Here is a 16,259-nt window from a genome sequence, read left to right as displayed (position 1 = left end):
TGCACCGCGGAGTCAAGGGGCACGGGGCGGCGCTTCCTGGCCTTGGACTCATCAATAGACCCTCAAGAGTGCTACCCTAGACTTTGGGCAGCAGCCTCCCTGCTGCTCACTCTTCGGGTGCAGCCAGCATAGGTGGCCCCTGGTCTCGGCTCAGTGTGCACTCCAGTCTGCTCAGAGATGACTTGGGAAGGGGGAACGCTGCAGTGGGCTTTCTGCCACGGCCTCCCTGGACAGGCTGAATGTACTACCTTCTGGAAAGAGAGCATTCCCCTGCCCACAGGCACTGCTAGTCCTTCTGGCAGGGACTTTGCTTCATTCCTGTAACTGCTGGGGCTGCAGCCAGGACCCACCATGTCTTGACTTGTCTCGATGTGACTGCGCTTCTATGGAAACTTTTCATCATTCCCTCACACAGCCCGTGCTCAGCTCTCTTCCACAATGCTGGCTCCACTGCTTCTTCCTCTGGGCTGCCTGATACCTCTTCCCACCACCAGTGCTTCATGCCATGCTCCAGACTCCTCCAACAAGGCAATGACCCCTGCTTCACACTCTCACTAACACAGGCACCAAGTTGCAGCACTGTTACAAGCCATCGAGCTTGGAGGGTTCCGTTTTCTTAGCTTAGATAAACTGTCACTGTACTGCGGCCTGAGAACTAACTTTGGTCTTCTGGTCTCACAGAAAAGTTTTATGGACACACAGCCTACTCCAGCAGTCTCCATACTGCCCATGGCTGCTTTGGGGTGATAGAGAACTGGCCTGCAAAGCTAAATGCTTCCTCCTGGCTCTGGCATAGACTATAAACCACTTTGGAGGTCCCTGGTAGCCCCCCACAGCCTAGCCCCGAGCCAGTGAGGGTCAGGCCATTGCAGTCTCTGCCAGACTGCTTTGTGATGCAGAAGTTGACAGTCACCTTAGCCTTCTGAACAAGAACAAGCAGGACTCCTTTTTCTGCAGCCAAGGTACCTGTGACCTCAGTAACTAGGCCTTGTCCAGTACAGGAGTGCGGGATTCGGGGACAGCACCAACTCCAAAAAAAGAAGATGCTGTGGTCTGCTGCCCTTAACCCGGGTGAGGTGTGCCAGCCGTGTATGGCGAGTGGGCCTTGTCCACACCTGTCTCCTCCCCTCCTTTGCATGTGGTCACATGACCTGGCTAGGCCCCTGCGCAAACCTGTCCACAGGTCTTAACTGCACCTGGCTAACCTCCAAAGTTCTTGCACTGCTGTGGCCCTGTGGGCTCCTTCAGGTGCAGCCTGCTCAACACAGAAGCGGCTTTTTGTCACCATGGAGGGGGTTGGGGGTGGGAATACGCACGCAATGAGCGAACTGCCTGCAAAGCAGAGCAGCCCGTGACCCAGCATTGTGCTTCTCGGGGCTCTAAGCCGGGCTGCTGTCACCCAGCTGGGAACAGCATTGCTGCTGGTGAGCCAGTGTTCTCCAGGCTCCTGGTTACCAAAAACGACTTGGGTTAGGTCATGGGCAGGAAGCTTTGCAGCCTGCCCCAAGCCGCAGGGCAGAGTTAATTAGTGCATCATGATTTTAGGGAACAGCAGCTGTGCTGGCAAAGGGAGGCCTGGCTGGAGGGCTGAGCTGGGACATGGGGGCTTCCTTCCACCTGCTTGGCACTTCACGTGTTCCTAGCCTAGACACCAACAAGATTGAGTGGAGCCAGTGCCTTCCCTGGCCTCCCAGCTTTCCCCACCCTTGCCCAAGGCAGTCTCTCCACTTTTGCTATTCCCAAGGGGCCGACAGCACCCTTAACCCTGGCTTGGCTATGCCCAGCCCATCAGACTGAGCAGATGCCACCAGCCCTGCCAGCACCCCATCCACATTGCTACATATTGCCAGGTCCCTTGCTTCCTGTGCCAGTTGCCTCCTCTCCAGGTGCCCGTGGAACCATCAAAGTGATGGAGGCCTGAGGAGGACTGAGTTGCTCGTCCACACACAAATCTGCCTCTTGTGCTCTTCCAGAGTCCTGCAAGCCCTAACTCCAATGTGTGTGTCACCCAGGAGCCTGTTTGGCTCCTTGGCAGCCTCTGGGACCTGTGCCCCCTTGCAGGTACAGACCTGGAGACAGGCTAATGTCTTTTTTCTGCCTACTGAGTTGGCCTGTGTGCCCCACCCTCTAGCTGCAAACATGCCAGTAGGTTCTGGGTCCAGCCAGGCCCTGTGTGTGCAGTCTTCCTGCTGCATGGTTGGCTCGTCCTAAAGAAGAGATGAAAGTAGTGTGCAGAGGTGGGCAGCAGAGAGAAGACTGGCTCAGGGACATGAGTAGGGTTGGTTTGCTTGGGAGGGGGGGCTGAATTCACCGCAGCAGCCGCTGCCCTGCTTTTCTCTATCCCCAAGCTGTGACTTCATTTCCTGGGCTGCTTCCCCATGGCCTTCCACTCCCTGTGTGCTGTCATGTTGCCTGCCTCTGGCTCAGCATGTGGGTGACGCCTCCAGTGTGTTTCAGGCTCCAAGGCCCTGACCAGCAGCCACAGCCTCTGCATCCTGCACAATCTGCCACTTCACTGCTTGCCATGCCAGTGTTGCCATGACCTCCCCCCCCCCCAGCCCTCCAGTGTCTCCATCAGCCCATGCAGTCTTGTGAGGAAAGGCACAGCATGTCTGGGTGCCCACTGGCTGCATTTCCTGACTCAGGGCCTCTGTGCTGGCACCCTATCTCCTCCTGTGCCCTTCTGCCCTATAATGTTCCCCTCACCCCCCCCCCCCCCCACTGCACTCTCCTCTCTTTCCTTGCCACCTTAGGGCTAGGCTTTGCCTGATGACCCAGCAGGGAGTCAGCAACGGGAAGCAGAGACAGGGAGAGACAGAAGGCAGAGGAGGCACACCCCATTCAGCCAACACACTCAAAGGCCAGGCTCACTCACTCAAGAGGCTCACCAACTCAGCCTCCTTCCCTGACTTTCCCCTGCTTGGTAGCAACCATTTATCTAGAACCTTCTTTTGGATCTCTCAGCCCCTATGGCATCTGAACTTGGGATTTTGAGTGATAGCCATGACTTGGAAACCACCTTGAAAGCTGTCCTGGAGACCCTGTGACTCTGATGTGACGCATCAATCAATCAGTCAGTCAGTTTACATAAGGAGAAAGCCAAGATGAGAAAGCCAGGTTGAGGGGGAACAATGAGGGAATGGTCCCTTTCCCTGCCCCTGGATTAAGAGACACGAAGACGAAAACAGTATCAGACCTAAGTGGGAAACTAGACACGTGTCTTCGTGTGCTTCGGTGAGCAGAATTATGGATTGTGCATGTACACACATACATACAATGTGCACATGTGTGTGCCGAGGGCCCTGCAAGGCCACTCTTGTGCTCCTGCTGATGGGTGTGCAGCTGATCAGCCCTGCCCTAAAGAGGTCGTGGGAAGGACCCAGCCTGAGCCCTTGCCTCAGGTAGGCTGTGTGCGCCAGGTTGAGTTCAGGTGCTGTGCGCTCTGTCTTTGGCCAGCTCCCAGTATATGCTTTATGGCCATGCTCCTGGGGGCAGGGCATAGACCTCTTGGAGGGAGGAGTGCTAATGCACCACTCTCAGAAATCCAAGCAGGAGACGTGGCCCCAAATCTAGGAGCAGAGCCAACTGCATACACCTAGAGTATTCCACATGGCCAGGCTCCTTCCGCCATGGCATGCTAGGTACTTTCCTGGCCAGGCTTGATCCCAGTGGACGGAATAAAGCAATAGCTCTGATCTCTGGTCAATGTGGTAGATCAGCTAGAGGCTCCAGGGGCCTGGCTTCCAGGGGGCAGGTGGAGAGAGTGGAGCCCCTTGGAGCTCACAGCTAGTGTCAGGGTCCAGCTAGCTCTGGCAGTGAGGGTACATGCACTCACTTCCACCACGAGATGCTGGGGGGTGCCCTGGGCTTGCAGCTTGCCACACCCTGGAGACACTGTCCCCAACCTGGGGGAGTGACTGCTCAGCTTATGGTTTGGTTGTGGTGGACAAGGCAGTGAGTGCTGACACCCCAACCAATTCCCACAGCCACTCACACGAGTCAGTTATGGGAAAGGAGCTAGTGGCTATGAAGGGCTGGGAGGCTTGTGAATGAAATGGTTGTGAGCCACACCAGGCCAGGTGGAGAGCAGAAATGGCTATGCGCAGGGAGGAGGCGGCGCCAGGACTCCTGGGTCAAGCAGTGGAAGCACGCCGGGTAAGGTTAGACAGGATCCTACATGTGCACACCTTGCCCAGACACCCTGTCCTCCACTAGATCCTCTCCCAGCAGAGTTGTGGGCCTTGGTGGGGTGACCGAACAGGAAGGAGGCTGCCCCATCCCCTGCGAGGCCCCCAACTTAAGCAGGATCAAAGGCACAACAAAAAAGCCGAGCACCTCCTGTGGTTTACCAACATGTGACAACTGCCCGGGGCACCTGTGAGCATGGCTCAGGGGTGCCTTCCTTTTCGTGTCCTTTCTAAGAAACCCCCCTCCACGACACAGTTGGAAGGGGAGGGGAAGGGTGCTGTCTGGGCTGGCGGACAGCCAGTCCCCTGCCCTAATTTAGAAGGCACCCTGCTGATTTCCTGGGGTTTCCAAAGCTCGGGGACATGGTAAGGACGGCAGGAAGTGATTTGAGTTGGTGGCTTCTGGAAGCGCGTGCGACCCCCTTGGTGTTGCTGGGTCCCCCAACCAGCATCTTGCTCCACGGGGTGGGGGCCCTTTTCTGACGGGGTGTCTCTCCCACTGTACTTACCGGGCACTGCTGGGCTCTGGAGAAGGGGAAGAAGGGGGCAGGTGCTCACGGCACAAAGGACAGAAGGTGCTGGGAGCTGAGAGTGAGAGGAGAAAGGGAGACCACCCCCAGGGGAGAAATTCCAACGGAGTGAAGGGACCATGAGGCAGAGGAGAATTGGCCCTGGCCTGGGTGGGACGAGGCCAGAGCTGAGACGGAGGGGTGTGTGGCCAGAGGACAGGGACCTTGTCTTGTTGACTCCCTGCGGCTCAACACATGGGCTGTGCAACAGACAGGAAGCACAGAGAGCTAAGAAACAAGGGCGAGGCGCCACTGTCCCCTGTCCTTTCCCTACCTGCCTCCCTGTGTGAAGTGGTGGTGAGTGTTTGGGACTCCTGTCTGGGTGCGTGTGCATGTGTGAAGCCTGGGATTCAGACAAGGTGTGTGTGTGTGTGTGTGTGTGTGTGTGTGTGTGTGTGTGTGTGTGTGTGTGTGCTATGCACCTGTGTGTCTGTGTGCACAGACTCGTGTGCTTTTCCAGGGAGGGGGGCAGAGTGAGGTCACCAAGTCCTCATCCCCTCTTTAAAAGGACAGAGTGGCCCCCAATGACAGCATAAGCAAGAAGAGGGATGCCCCCACTGGGGACCTTCCACCAGTTCCTAAAAAAAAAAAAATCATAATAAAATAAAGAAAAAAAAAGCAAAGCGAAACAAGACAAGAAATCAAGCAAAAGGAACTCGGGAGTCTGTGATGGAGAAAGGCGTGGTTAAGTGCTCACGGGAGGGAGCCACGGCCTCGCTGGAAGCAAAGGAGAGAGAGCAGCGGTGTCCTGTCTGCCTGTGCGGCTGGCTTTGTTCCCGAGGGCGGGGACCTTGGCGCCCTCATTCTTTCCTGTTGGGGGAGCTGAGGAGGGGCGGGGTAGGAGGGAGGGCGGTGCGTTCGGCGACCTAAGGTCCTTTTATCTTTGTGGCAAGATGTGAATTGTCAGGGCTTCCTAGAGTAGCCCCTGGCTTGAGTGTAATGCCCCCACTCGCCCCCACTCCCGGGGTGGGGATGCGTGGCAGGAGATTGCTTCCTCCTGGCTTCTCTGTGGAAGGAGGAGAGGGAGTGGGTGCCTTCTGGGGTCAGACTTTCCCCGGGCGAGGCCCTATGTGTGAGTAGAGGGACTCCAAGGCCAAGCGGACACACAGCTGAGTGCAGGCTGTAACCTTGCAGTACACTACTTAGGGACCCCATAGGCTGCCCTGAAGCTGCCTGGGGGCTGGGAAAGCCCAGCAAGGAGAGTGCTGCGGGCTGCTGCTTTCCTTCCGGAGCAGGTGGGCTGCCAGCGATGCCCAAGAGGCACTAAGGTCCCGCTCTAGCCTGGGACAGGGTAGAAGCCTTAGTGAAGCCCTAGTTGCCACCTGCTGCCACGGCACAAATGGGCCCAAGTTGGGGCAAATGCAGGTAGGTTCAAGAAGGGCAGAGCAATGGATGGAAGAAGGAGCCCTTGAACACGGACCGCCCACGTCACACCCTGGCGGGGCGTGCTTCTCACCAGAGAGAACGCGAGAGGCACGCTGAGCGCACGTGCAAGACTAGAAAAAAGAGAAGGCGGCGGGAAGGCTTTGTCTTCCCCCAGAGAGGCCATTTATGAGAGAAAAGGGAAGTCAAGACTCACTCCCGGCAGCACTGGTGGGGTTGACAGCAGAGAGAATTACGTGAGTGGGGGTACAAAGATTGGTTACGTCATGGAGCTGGCTGAGGACTGAAGACCGCCGGCGCACAGCACCCTGAAATGAACCGCTTCTCTTGAAGGTACTCACTACCTCCATCTGTGGGAGAGAAAACGAGATAAAGGTTGGCTTGCACTGTTGTCCAGGCATGCGCGGCGCTGGGGCAGGGCGGGGCGAGGACAGGGGCACACACGTGGGCACGATGGCCAGGCCCCGTCTTGGGTCACCCCACTCCCTGGGAGCTGAGCACACTTTGGACCCAGGCCCGTGGCCGAGAGAAGGTTTGTTGAGCAAATGGTTAGTGCTGGTGACAGTGGGTGGGGATGGGTTACCCAGCAGACACACTGCACACAGTTCAGTCATTTGCATTCCCAACATATGCCACTTGGTGGGCAGTACCTGTGTCTCGTCATACTTTGTTATCCTACTTCGGTAGCTCTCAACCTTTTTTTTCTGCCCCAACATACCTGAGGGATACGACACATTTCTATTAGAAATGAGGCTGTCCACCAGGGATCCCCGGCATCCTTGACTGTCAGTCAAAGTGTGGGGTGGCCATGACACAAGAGTGGCTGCAGGAAATGTGGGAGGGGTGCTCTGCAGCTGCTGCTTTGACTGCTCCTGTGGGCTGAGGGCGGCTCGGGGACTGCTGCTGCGTCCTCCGCTTAAGAGTTGACAGGGGAAGTGGGATTGAGACCCAGGGGAGAGGCTGATGGAAGGGCAGGAGCCGTTGACACAGATAGTGTCATGTATACGCTGGCCCGGGGGTGGGGCAGGTGCAAGCAGCAAGGATTTGGAGGGTTCCCCTTTGGAATGACCTCAGTGGAGTGGGGGACGGGGGTCATCTCTTTCCTTCGAGGGCAGATGTGGCTTCTGAAATGCTGAGGAGTCTGCCACATGGCTGCAGCAAAGCCAGCGTGCCTTTCTGGGCAAGCCCACTTCCAGCCTACTGGGGCCCCAGCCTTGCCAGGCTCAGCTGCGTGACTGACCGGGGCTTCACACGGGCACGTCTTCGGCCCTGAGATGCACCACAGAAGAGACTGCTCGGCATGTCCCACGTGCTCATGGCAAGGACAATGCTACGGCCACAGCTTGAGAACCCAGCATGGTCTTAGTGCCAGGCTTACATGTCATCGTGTGGAAAGAGGACAGATGTGATGGTGTTGCAGTCTCTCAGTGTGTGCATGTGCCAGCTTAGGGCGGATGACCTTCCCTGTCTGTAGGACTCCTAGTGTGGCATGAGATGCAAGGGACGGGACAGCAGACTCTCCTGCCTGCTCTGCTCAGTGCCCCAATGGGACAGTTGTTATCCGCAAAACCACAGCTGTCATAACTTCCTGCTCTGCGCAAGCCCAAGCTTCCGGCTCCAAAGTGCCATCCCACCTACGTGTGTGCTGCACTGTTAGTATGGGATGCTGGTGCGAGTGGTAGCACGTTACATAATGGACTGTTACAGGGTGGACTGTGGTATTGAAGGCACACATGGCCAGCTTGGGACAAGTTCTGGTGATGGGTGGTAGTCACTGCGGAGGGGTGTGGCTTCAGATCAGACTCCTGAGGGGGTGTGGCCAGGGTCCCACCTTAGCTGATGCTAATGCCCCAGGAAGAGGGTAGCACGTTACATAATGCCATTCCTGAGCAACTGCACAAGGGGAGTTGGCTCTAGAAACTGGGCATTGCCATGCTTCACAAAATCTGCCCATCTAGGCTAGCTGCCAGGGGCTTGTACACATGTGGTGAGGCTGAGGCTGTGCCTCAGGCTTTATTTGGGTTTCTTTAAGCAAAGATTTGCAATCAAAGAGCAGAAACTTCCGAACTCCAGCTGAGACTACCGATGCCCCAGCACTATGAGAAGTACACTGGATGGGGACTAAGTCCAAGTCAGAGCTCCAGATCAAGGTGCTGTGCAGGAAGCAGAGTGGCCGGCCTGCTCTGTGTGACCATGCTCTAGGCCTCTTCTGGGGATCCCCACGGCCACGTGTGTAACACCAGGCAAAGGCATCTGGCCAGCCAGCACTCACATGGGCACCCATATCCAGATTGGTTGGCTACCCCACCACCCTACCTACTAGACCCTACCTACTAGTTGGTCCTGGCACAGCAGCAGTGGTGGGCCTAAGGGCCCACAGGCACACAGAAGACACAACACACACAGGTAGTCGGGGAGCCACTGACGCCTCGAGTGGGGGCATCAAGCAACGAGGTCCTGTTGTTGCCCCGCTGCGATGTTCTGCAGAACAGGGCACAACACACAGAAAGGCCCACTCTGGCCAACCCATAAGCCTTGGGGTTCAGTGACACAGTCCCTAGGACAGGAGTGCCATGCTCTTACAGTTAATTTGGTCCTTATTCATAATACCCACACCCAGAACACAGTGCACCTGCTCTCAGAGAGCAGACTGGCTGCCGAGATCTCTCCTTCCCCTCCCCCCAGTGTGCACTCTGTTCCAGCCCAGCCAAGGCCAGATGCTGGAGCTAGTGTGTCCCTCTCTGAGCTAGCAGAAGCCCCTTGGACTTGGAGCTCTCTAGTGCCACCTTGCCCAGCCCTTCAGCAGCCTGGTCTGGCCTGGAGAACTGCACCTGAGGGAAGCTTTCCCAGAGCATTCTGACCATCTGGGTACCCGTGGTGGCAGGAGGGAATGGAGTCTGTGAAAGCTTTGAAAGACTGGAGTGGGAAGAGGGCACCTCAAGAAGACGCGGTGGGGAACTGAATGGGCCTAGGGCCCCGTGGTGGCAGCACGGGGGTACGGGGAATGTGGGGCAATGAGTGAGACATGAACCTACGTTTGATCCTGAAGATACTGGGGAGACTCCCAGGGCCTCAGGGTGGACTGTGGTATTGAAGGCACACATGGCCAGCTTGGGACAAGTTCTGGTGATGGGTGGTAGTCACTGCGGAGGGGTGTGGCTTCAGATCAGACTCCTGAGGGGGTGTGGCCGGGGTCCCACCTTAGCTGATGCTAATGCCCCAGGAAGAGGTGATTGGGAGATGTAGTTCCCTTGCAGGTGCACCTCACTCTCACTGCTTGGTCTGTAAGGTTTTAGCAGGGCAGAGCAAAGGGTGAAGTGCGGGTGCCAAGCAAATGAAGACACGAAACCATGGAGGCACAGAGAAGTCTACAGGGCAGAGTAGGTGCACCAGCAGTTTCGGAGGGTAGCTGAGAAGGGTCACATGAATCCCCTCCTCGGGGGGGGGGCAGGCGGCAGGAGGGTTACAAGAGGGCATGAAATGGAGTGACAGTGAATCTAGAACATTCTGAGAAGAAATGCCATAGAGAGGGGGTGCAACTTCAATACACATGCCTTTATGAAGCCTTGGAAAGTGCCCACTCCTGGCTGGGTGGCAGTCATGATTAGCAGATGAGCACAGACGACCCAGTTGCAGGCCACAAGAAAGCAGCCAGCACTGCTCAGGGACCCCACAGACCCACCACTCGGCACCAGCACCTTGCGGCTTCAGGGCCAAGGGGGCTGAGCACAGCTGTAGCCTACCTGCGTCTGAATGCGGTTGAGGCCCCGGAACCACAGGATCTGGCCCCTCCGGAGCTCCCGCTCGGCGTGGTCAATCTCCTCCTCGCCTTCAGCCAGCTCCTCATCGGCCATCTCATCCTTGCCAGGCCCGTGGCCTGCTTCCTTCAGGCACTTGAGCTGGCTCGTGGGGATGGTGGCGATGACCTGCAGGGAGCCCCAGACAAGGGACAGAAACAAGGGTGGCCATGAAGACAGGCAGATCTCCTGCTCTCTGCACAGTCAGGCCATGGGGTGGCTGCTTCCGTGCCTTGGTGTATCCGTGTCCCCTTGGTGGAGGACAGCTGCTTCCAGGGGATGGGCCATGGTATTCCCTGGGACCTTGGGACTCCTTCCTGGGAGCCCAGAGTGTGTCGCTACCCTGCCAGTTCCTTCCCCGAGACTCCCAAGGCTACGGACACTGAGGACTGGCTCCTGAGACCCCTCGCCTGGGAGCAGCAGGTCTCACTCAGGCAGTGCCACATGGCTGTACTTTGTCTCCACCCCTGCTGGCAACCCCTGGCTCTTGTTGGCCCATATCACTGTGGGAGGATCAGGTGCCAACAGCACAACTACCCTGGGAGGGTTAACTGGTCCCTCTTGGAGACAGACAGTCCTGGATAAAGACGGGCCTGGAGACTGAATGCGGAAGAAGTGTCAAGGCGAGAGTCAGCCGGGAGAGCCGGCTGTGGAGAACACGTCCAGAGGCCAGGATGAAAGTGTGCCGAGGATGTGGGGGAGGGGGTGCTGGCGCCGCTAGACAAGGATCTGATCAGCTGGCACTTTCATCTTGGCCGTGGAGAATTGTAAACTGTGAGACAATAAGCACCCTGTGTGGAAGCGTCTCGATCCCTGCTGCTCTGCCATGGCTGCTGGAGCCCGCTGCTCTGCCATGGCTGCTGGAGCCCGCTGCAGTGTCTCGGATGGCTCCTGTCGCCGCGAGCCTAGTGCATGCTGCAGCCACTGCCCAGCCTGAGGCTCTCTCTTTGCCTCATGGATTACTTCGAAGGGATTCATTGCTCTGTTCTCGATAGCTCTCTCCAGGAAGCTGCTCGCAGTGGTGGCTTTCCTGCCCCAGGGACAGCCCTAGCAGACTCCCCAGTCCCCTCTCTGCCTGTGCTGTACTTGGCCATCTTGCTGCTTCCCCCTCCCCTGCCCCCAGCAACCTGTTGAGTGCTTGCGCACATAGGCCCTGGCATGTTGCAGGAGCAGGCCCACGAGGCCTGGGGCTGAGAGCCCAGCAGGTACACTCACCTGTCCCCAGACCAGCTCCCCCACACCGACAAACAGGCACCACAGCCACTGTTCCGTGGACAACGGGGAGCAGCTGAAGGGCTTCCCGCCAAATTGGACGATGACGATCTGTAGAGGAGGGTGAGGGAGACGGGCTGCTCGCTGACACGGCCACCCGCGCCTGGCCCGCGGGGCTCTGGTGATGGCGTAACACTCTGAGCCACGTTTCCTGCTACTGCTCTGAATCTGACCTTGCAAGTCATGTGTGCATGCATGCTTGGTCTTGCTTCACCTCGGTGGCTCTCTGTCTCCCAGGAAGCCACAGTAAAGGCCTTGCCGTGTGTCCCTTCCTCTGCTACTGTGCCCCTCAAGGGCATGGCAGGCCTTCCTCTTGGCATCTGGATTAACAAACTTTCAGTGACATCTTTCATCCTTCTGCACTTTGAATTTCCCCCCAGGACATTGCAGCCCTCCAGAAGATTCTCATGGCACCATGGCGGGCAGAGCTCAGCAAGTCAGCACCAGGCACTGAGGGCATTGCCCAGAGAACCTTCTGGAATTACAACAGGAGTGAAGTTACACTAGGAATCAGATGGGACCAGATGGGGCCACTCTGGTTGCTGGGGGAAGGGTCCTCTGCAAGCCAGTGTGTGCACTGGGACCAGCAGATATAGCCAGGAGTGGGGCCTCAGGAGGAGATCAGGGGCACAGCTGCCCTTGTACCTGGATGGCGAAGGTGCCCAGCACGATGCTGCAGAAGATGGGGTTGCTGAAGATGCCATCGAAGACGTTGCGCTCGCCGTGGATCTTGCGGGCGTTGATCTCGTTGAAGAGCTGCATCATGACGAAGGTGTTGAAGATGATGGTGTAGTGCTCCGAGGGCGGCGAGTGCAGCGGCGCGTTCCTGCCGCTGTCGATGTCGAAAAACAGCTCCCCTGCAAGGCGCATGCATGACATCACTCAGCCACACTTTGGCCATGACCACCCAGACCCTGCCTGGGCAGCCATACCCAGTGAGGGTGCGGGTGGGGGTGAGCTAAGATCCCCCAGATCCCACCAGAACAGGGGTGAACCCTGCAGGTGATAACATCAGAAGTCCTAGGGCAGGAGTGTAAAGGGGTGCATTTGGCGTCTCACCTCCTTTGCACTTGGGGCAGGAGCTGGGCGGTGGGAGTGGGGAGAACTGGGGGACGTGGAAGGCTGCAGCTGCCCTTGGGCCCTGGGGTAGCTCTGGCTCACAGGAAATCAGAGCCCACCCCCCATGTATTGACCTGTCACAGGACCCCAAGGGTTACTCCTGGGATGTGCTATGAAGCTTCGACCTCACTGGGCACTGAAGGACCAGAACATGCAAGCTGATTTGCCTGCCGCATCCATGCTACTTCCAGCTTTTTTAGAGCCTTGTGGACATGGGACCACACAGTGAAGTGCCAGGCACCTGGAGAGTGCCCCCGCCGTGCAAGGGCAGCAGGCTGCACCCACAAGAGGCAGCTCTGCTACCCCAACACTTCATGATGGGGTCAGGGTAAACTAGAGCCAGGCAGGAGTCGGCCACCCCTGCCCACAGAGCTGCCTCTGGCGTAGGCGCAGCTGCTGGGCAGTGTGATCCATGTCTCTGAGGACTGCAGCCCTGGGGTGGTTGGCCATGACCCCTAGCAGGGGCCTGGGGCCTGTCTTGTCCCACACTGTCCTGTCTGTGCCCTTGCCCTCTAGCCTTCCTGCTTGCTTCCTTGCTGTCTTTCTGCCTCTCTTCCCTCTCTTCTTTCCTGTTCTCCCACTTTCACATCCTGGCCACTGCGTCGACCTCCCTGCTCCCTGCCCTGATGCTGCAGGAGTCAGGAGAGGGGAAAAAGTGGGCGAGAGGGCCAAGAAGTATTTCCATGGCTATTCCATGAGTGGGTGGCCGCGAGATATTTTGCCTTCTCCACGGATTGTGTTTCTCAGCTGCCAGGGACCTGGGAGCAGACGGGCAGGGCCTCAGAAAGAATCCAGGAGCCACTGTTATGGGCTACAGACCCTGTACCACATTAGTCCCCAGAATGCCCCATTAGACCTGGTTAGCATGTTGGCCCACAAGGCCAGAGCCCCAGGGGCAACGCACCGACAAAGAGCAGGGTGAAGATGATGGTGAGCTGGTAGGCGGCGTGGCCCACGATGTTCTTCATCATGGTGCGTGAGATGAGAGGCTTGTCCCGGCCATAGGGCTTCCGTAGCAGCAGGGACTCAGTGGGTGGCTCCGTCGCCAGGGCCAGTGAAGCGAATGTGTCCATGATCAAGTTCACCCACAGCATCTGTACGGCTTTGAGAGGAGAGTCCTGTGGAGAGAAGCAGGAGAGTCCTGGAGCTGGAATTTTCTGGAAGAAACTCAGTTTACAGAGCCTAGGCTGCCATTGGGCCAGGGCTTCAACCCCCCTCAGCCGTCAGATAGCCCCAGTCACCCAGGGAGCAGGAGGCTTTCTTCTTGTTTCCCGTCTCCTCTGGTTTTTGGTTAAAAATCAGCCTCCTGAGGAGGGGTGACCTGGGAGGCTCTGTGTACCACATCAGACCCCTGGCTTGGAGCTCAACTCTGCCACTTTCGCTCCGATTCTTGCTACTGTTCACCCTGGTGGAGGGGGCAGCAGGTGCAGGCCTGACGGTTAGGGTCCCTGCCACCCCCACGGGGATCTGCATGGTGTTCTCGTCTTTGCCCAGGCTGTTGGGGGCACTTGGGCAGTGAGCCAGCAAATATAGGACCTCTGGATTTCAAGTAAGTAAAGTAAGAAGGCAAATAACGAAGTAAACAGAGAAACAAATATTCATCTCGAAGCAGCCAGACACACAAGACCACACATGTACGTGCGGACAATGGAACCACAAGTCTACTTGGCTGTACAAGACAATGCTATGCATTCCTAGCTTCGTCATGACCTGCGTTTCCGTGAACTGCCTAAAGAGTCCCTTGTAAGCATGTATTTCACATTCTTCTTGCCACTGAACCAAGTTGTGTTTTAATTTCATTGTCCATGAATTGTGGGAGAATCCCCTCATCTGGCACGGCTGCATTCATGTGAAACTTCCAGAAGTAACGAATCCACATAGAGCAAGCCGTGGAACTGTGCACTTCCGACTGGTTACTATGGTTACTGCTTTTCAACAATAAACGCCATCTCTCTCATGGGAGGCAAACTGCAGACACTCACCACATGACCTGGCCCCAAGGGGATGGACAAGCGCACCTGGTGCCCCTCAAGGCAGATTGCGGTGGAGCCAGACAAGTGGCGGGACGTGGCCAGGGGAAGGGAGGAATGGAGTTTGTGAGCACTGAGCTAAGGGACACACTGACCTAAGAGACCATCCGTCAGTCACATCCATGGCTATGAACTGTTCAAAACAACCAAGTCCACAGTGGCAGCACACTGTGGGCCCGGGGCTGGAGCTGGGGAGGGACTGCTAATGGGCATGGGGTTTCCTATGCAGGGGCTGAGGCGCTGGCATCCCATGTGGTCACCAATTCATGTTCCAATTGCCTCGCTTTTGCTCCAGCTCTCTGCTGCTGGCCTGAGAAAGCAATGAAGGATGGCTCAGGTCCCTGAGACCCTGCACCCGTGTGGCACATCTGGAAGAAGCTCCTGGTATCAGCTTACCCCTGGCTGTCGCGGCCATTTGGGGAGTGAACCAACGGTTAGAAGATCCCCTTCTTTCTGCATTTGTCTCTCCTGTCTAACTCTGCCTTTAACATAAAAATAAAATCTAAATCTTTAAAAATCCTGCTGACTGTATTCCAAAAATTCTAAAATCTAAAAATTCTAAAATCCTTCATTCTAAAGTGGTGGATTTTTCTAGAATCCTACAGACCATTGTAAGGACTTTAGTTTTTATTTAGAGGAATCCGGAGTCATTGTAGCTCATTGGGATAAGCTTCCACCTGTAACACTAGCACCTCCTGCTCACTTGTGATCCAGCTCCCTGCTAGTGCACCTAGGGAAGCAGCAGAGGACGGCCCAAGTGCTTGTTGCCCTGACTTCAGCCTGACCCAGCCTCAGCTGTAGCAGTCATTTCGGAGGAAACCAGTGGATGGAAGATCTGGTCTCGCTCTCCTTCTCCTCCTTTCTTTCTATAATTCTGCCCTTCAAACAAAATCTTAGAAACAAATTCGAATTCACTGAAGGATCGTGTGTGTGGCTGTGTGTGTAAGCGCTTGAGCCTATTCAGATTTGACGGAAAACTTGAAAGACCGTTGTCTTCAATCGTCCCCCAACTCAGAGGCTAAAAGCCGGTCTCGTGACGGTTTTGGAGCTCCGTAGCCTAGGCGGCCGCGTTGCTCTCACAGCGAGGTCCCAGGCATGAGGTCTTCAGCTAGGTGTGCTGGCATGATCTGCTGGGACGGTTCGCAGTCATCCCTAGTCTGAGCATGGCCCCCTGCTGCCCACCTGGGTGATGCAGGCGCCGGTGAAGGCCACGATCACGGCCACCACGTTGACCGTCAGCTGGAACTGCAGGAACTTGGAGATGCTGTCATACACGTTGCGTCCCCACATCACGGCCTTGACGATGCTGGTGAAGTTGTCATCGGTGAGGATGATGTCTGACGCCTCCTTTGCCACATCTGTGCCTGCGATCCCCTGGGGGCGGTATGAACACAGAAACATACGTGGGAGGCCGTGGGAGGCCGTGGGAGGCCGTGGGAAGCTGCTTCCCAGCCATTCTTGAGCATCACCCAGGCCCCCAGGTTGGTTCTGTGTCCTTCGTGTTCAGAGAAACCCCTCCCCCAAAGCTGTGAATAGCACTCCTTTTTATACAACATGTTTGCATACTACAAACAGCAAGTTGTCACATGTCACAGTGAGGGCTGTTGTTTGCAAGCACACAGGGAGCTGACAATGTGGCCCATCCTGCTGCCGGCTCTTAGCTCTTTGGGGCAGCTTGGGGTCTTGGGAGTCTGGGCCGGGGAGGTCTGCGGCGGGCAAGGCCCCTATAACTCCCAGCCCCCATGGCTATAGTTCCTGGAAGCCCTGGGCTTTGGGTGAACTGTACCTAGTGTGGGTGAGTGGAGGGCCTGCCCATTAGGCAGGGTGGTAAGATGGGCTGCTCCCAGCAGCCAGGTCCAGCGCCAGCCATGCAGGCAATGTGGGCAACGCCTACCAGGCTGC

General features: G+C 56.8%; 1 protein-coding gene across 6 annotated transcripts in view; it reads right to left on the bottom strand.

Annotated features, from left to right (window-relative positions):
• The window catches only part of ATP2B3 (ATPase plasma membrane Ca2+ transporting 3), a 32,255-nt gene that overhangs the window by 1,594 nt on the left and 14,402 nt on the right, over nucleotides 1-16,259 (bottom strand). For 2 of the 6 annotated variants that reach the window (XM_040974574.1, XM_040974575.1), the window contains 6 exons: nucleotides 15,540-15,731; nucleotides 13,232-13,445; nucleotides 11,854-12,065; nucleotides 11,152-11,259; nucleotides 9,883-10,065; nucleotides 6,336-6,489 (listed from right to left, as the gene is read on the bottom strand). In XM_040974574.1, coding sequence (XP_040830508.1) covers nucleotides 6,336-6,489; nucleotides 9,883-10,065; nucleotides 11,152-11,259; nucleotides 11,854-12,065; nucleotides 13,232-13,445; nucleotides 15,540-15,731 — 1,063 coding nt within the window. The remainder of the gene's footprint in view (nucleotides 1-6,335; nucleotides 6,490-9,882; nucleotides 10,066-11,151; nucleotides 11,260-11,853; nucleotides 12,066-13,231; nucleotides 13,446-15,539; nucleotides 15,732-16,259) is intronic. The other 4 variants (XM_040974572.1, XM_040974573.1, XM_040974569.1 and 1 more) reach the window with 3 other exon arrangements.

Source organism: Ochotona curzoniae, unplaced genomic scaffold (assembly GCF_017591425.1).
Source record: "Ochotona curzoniae isolate NIBS_2020 unplaced genomic scaffold, NIBS_Ocur_1.0 contig_2469, whole genome shotgun sequence".
Lineage (NCBI taxonomy): Eukaryota > Metazoa > Chordata > Mammalia > Lagomorpha > Ochotonidae > Ochotona > Ochotona curzoniae.
Note: the sequence above shows the minus strand (reverse complement) of the source record. Positions and strands in the feature narration are given on the sequence as shown.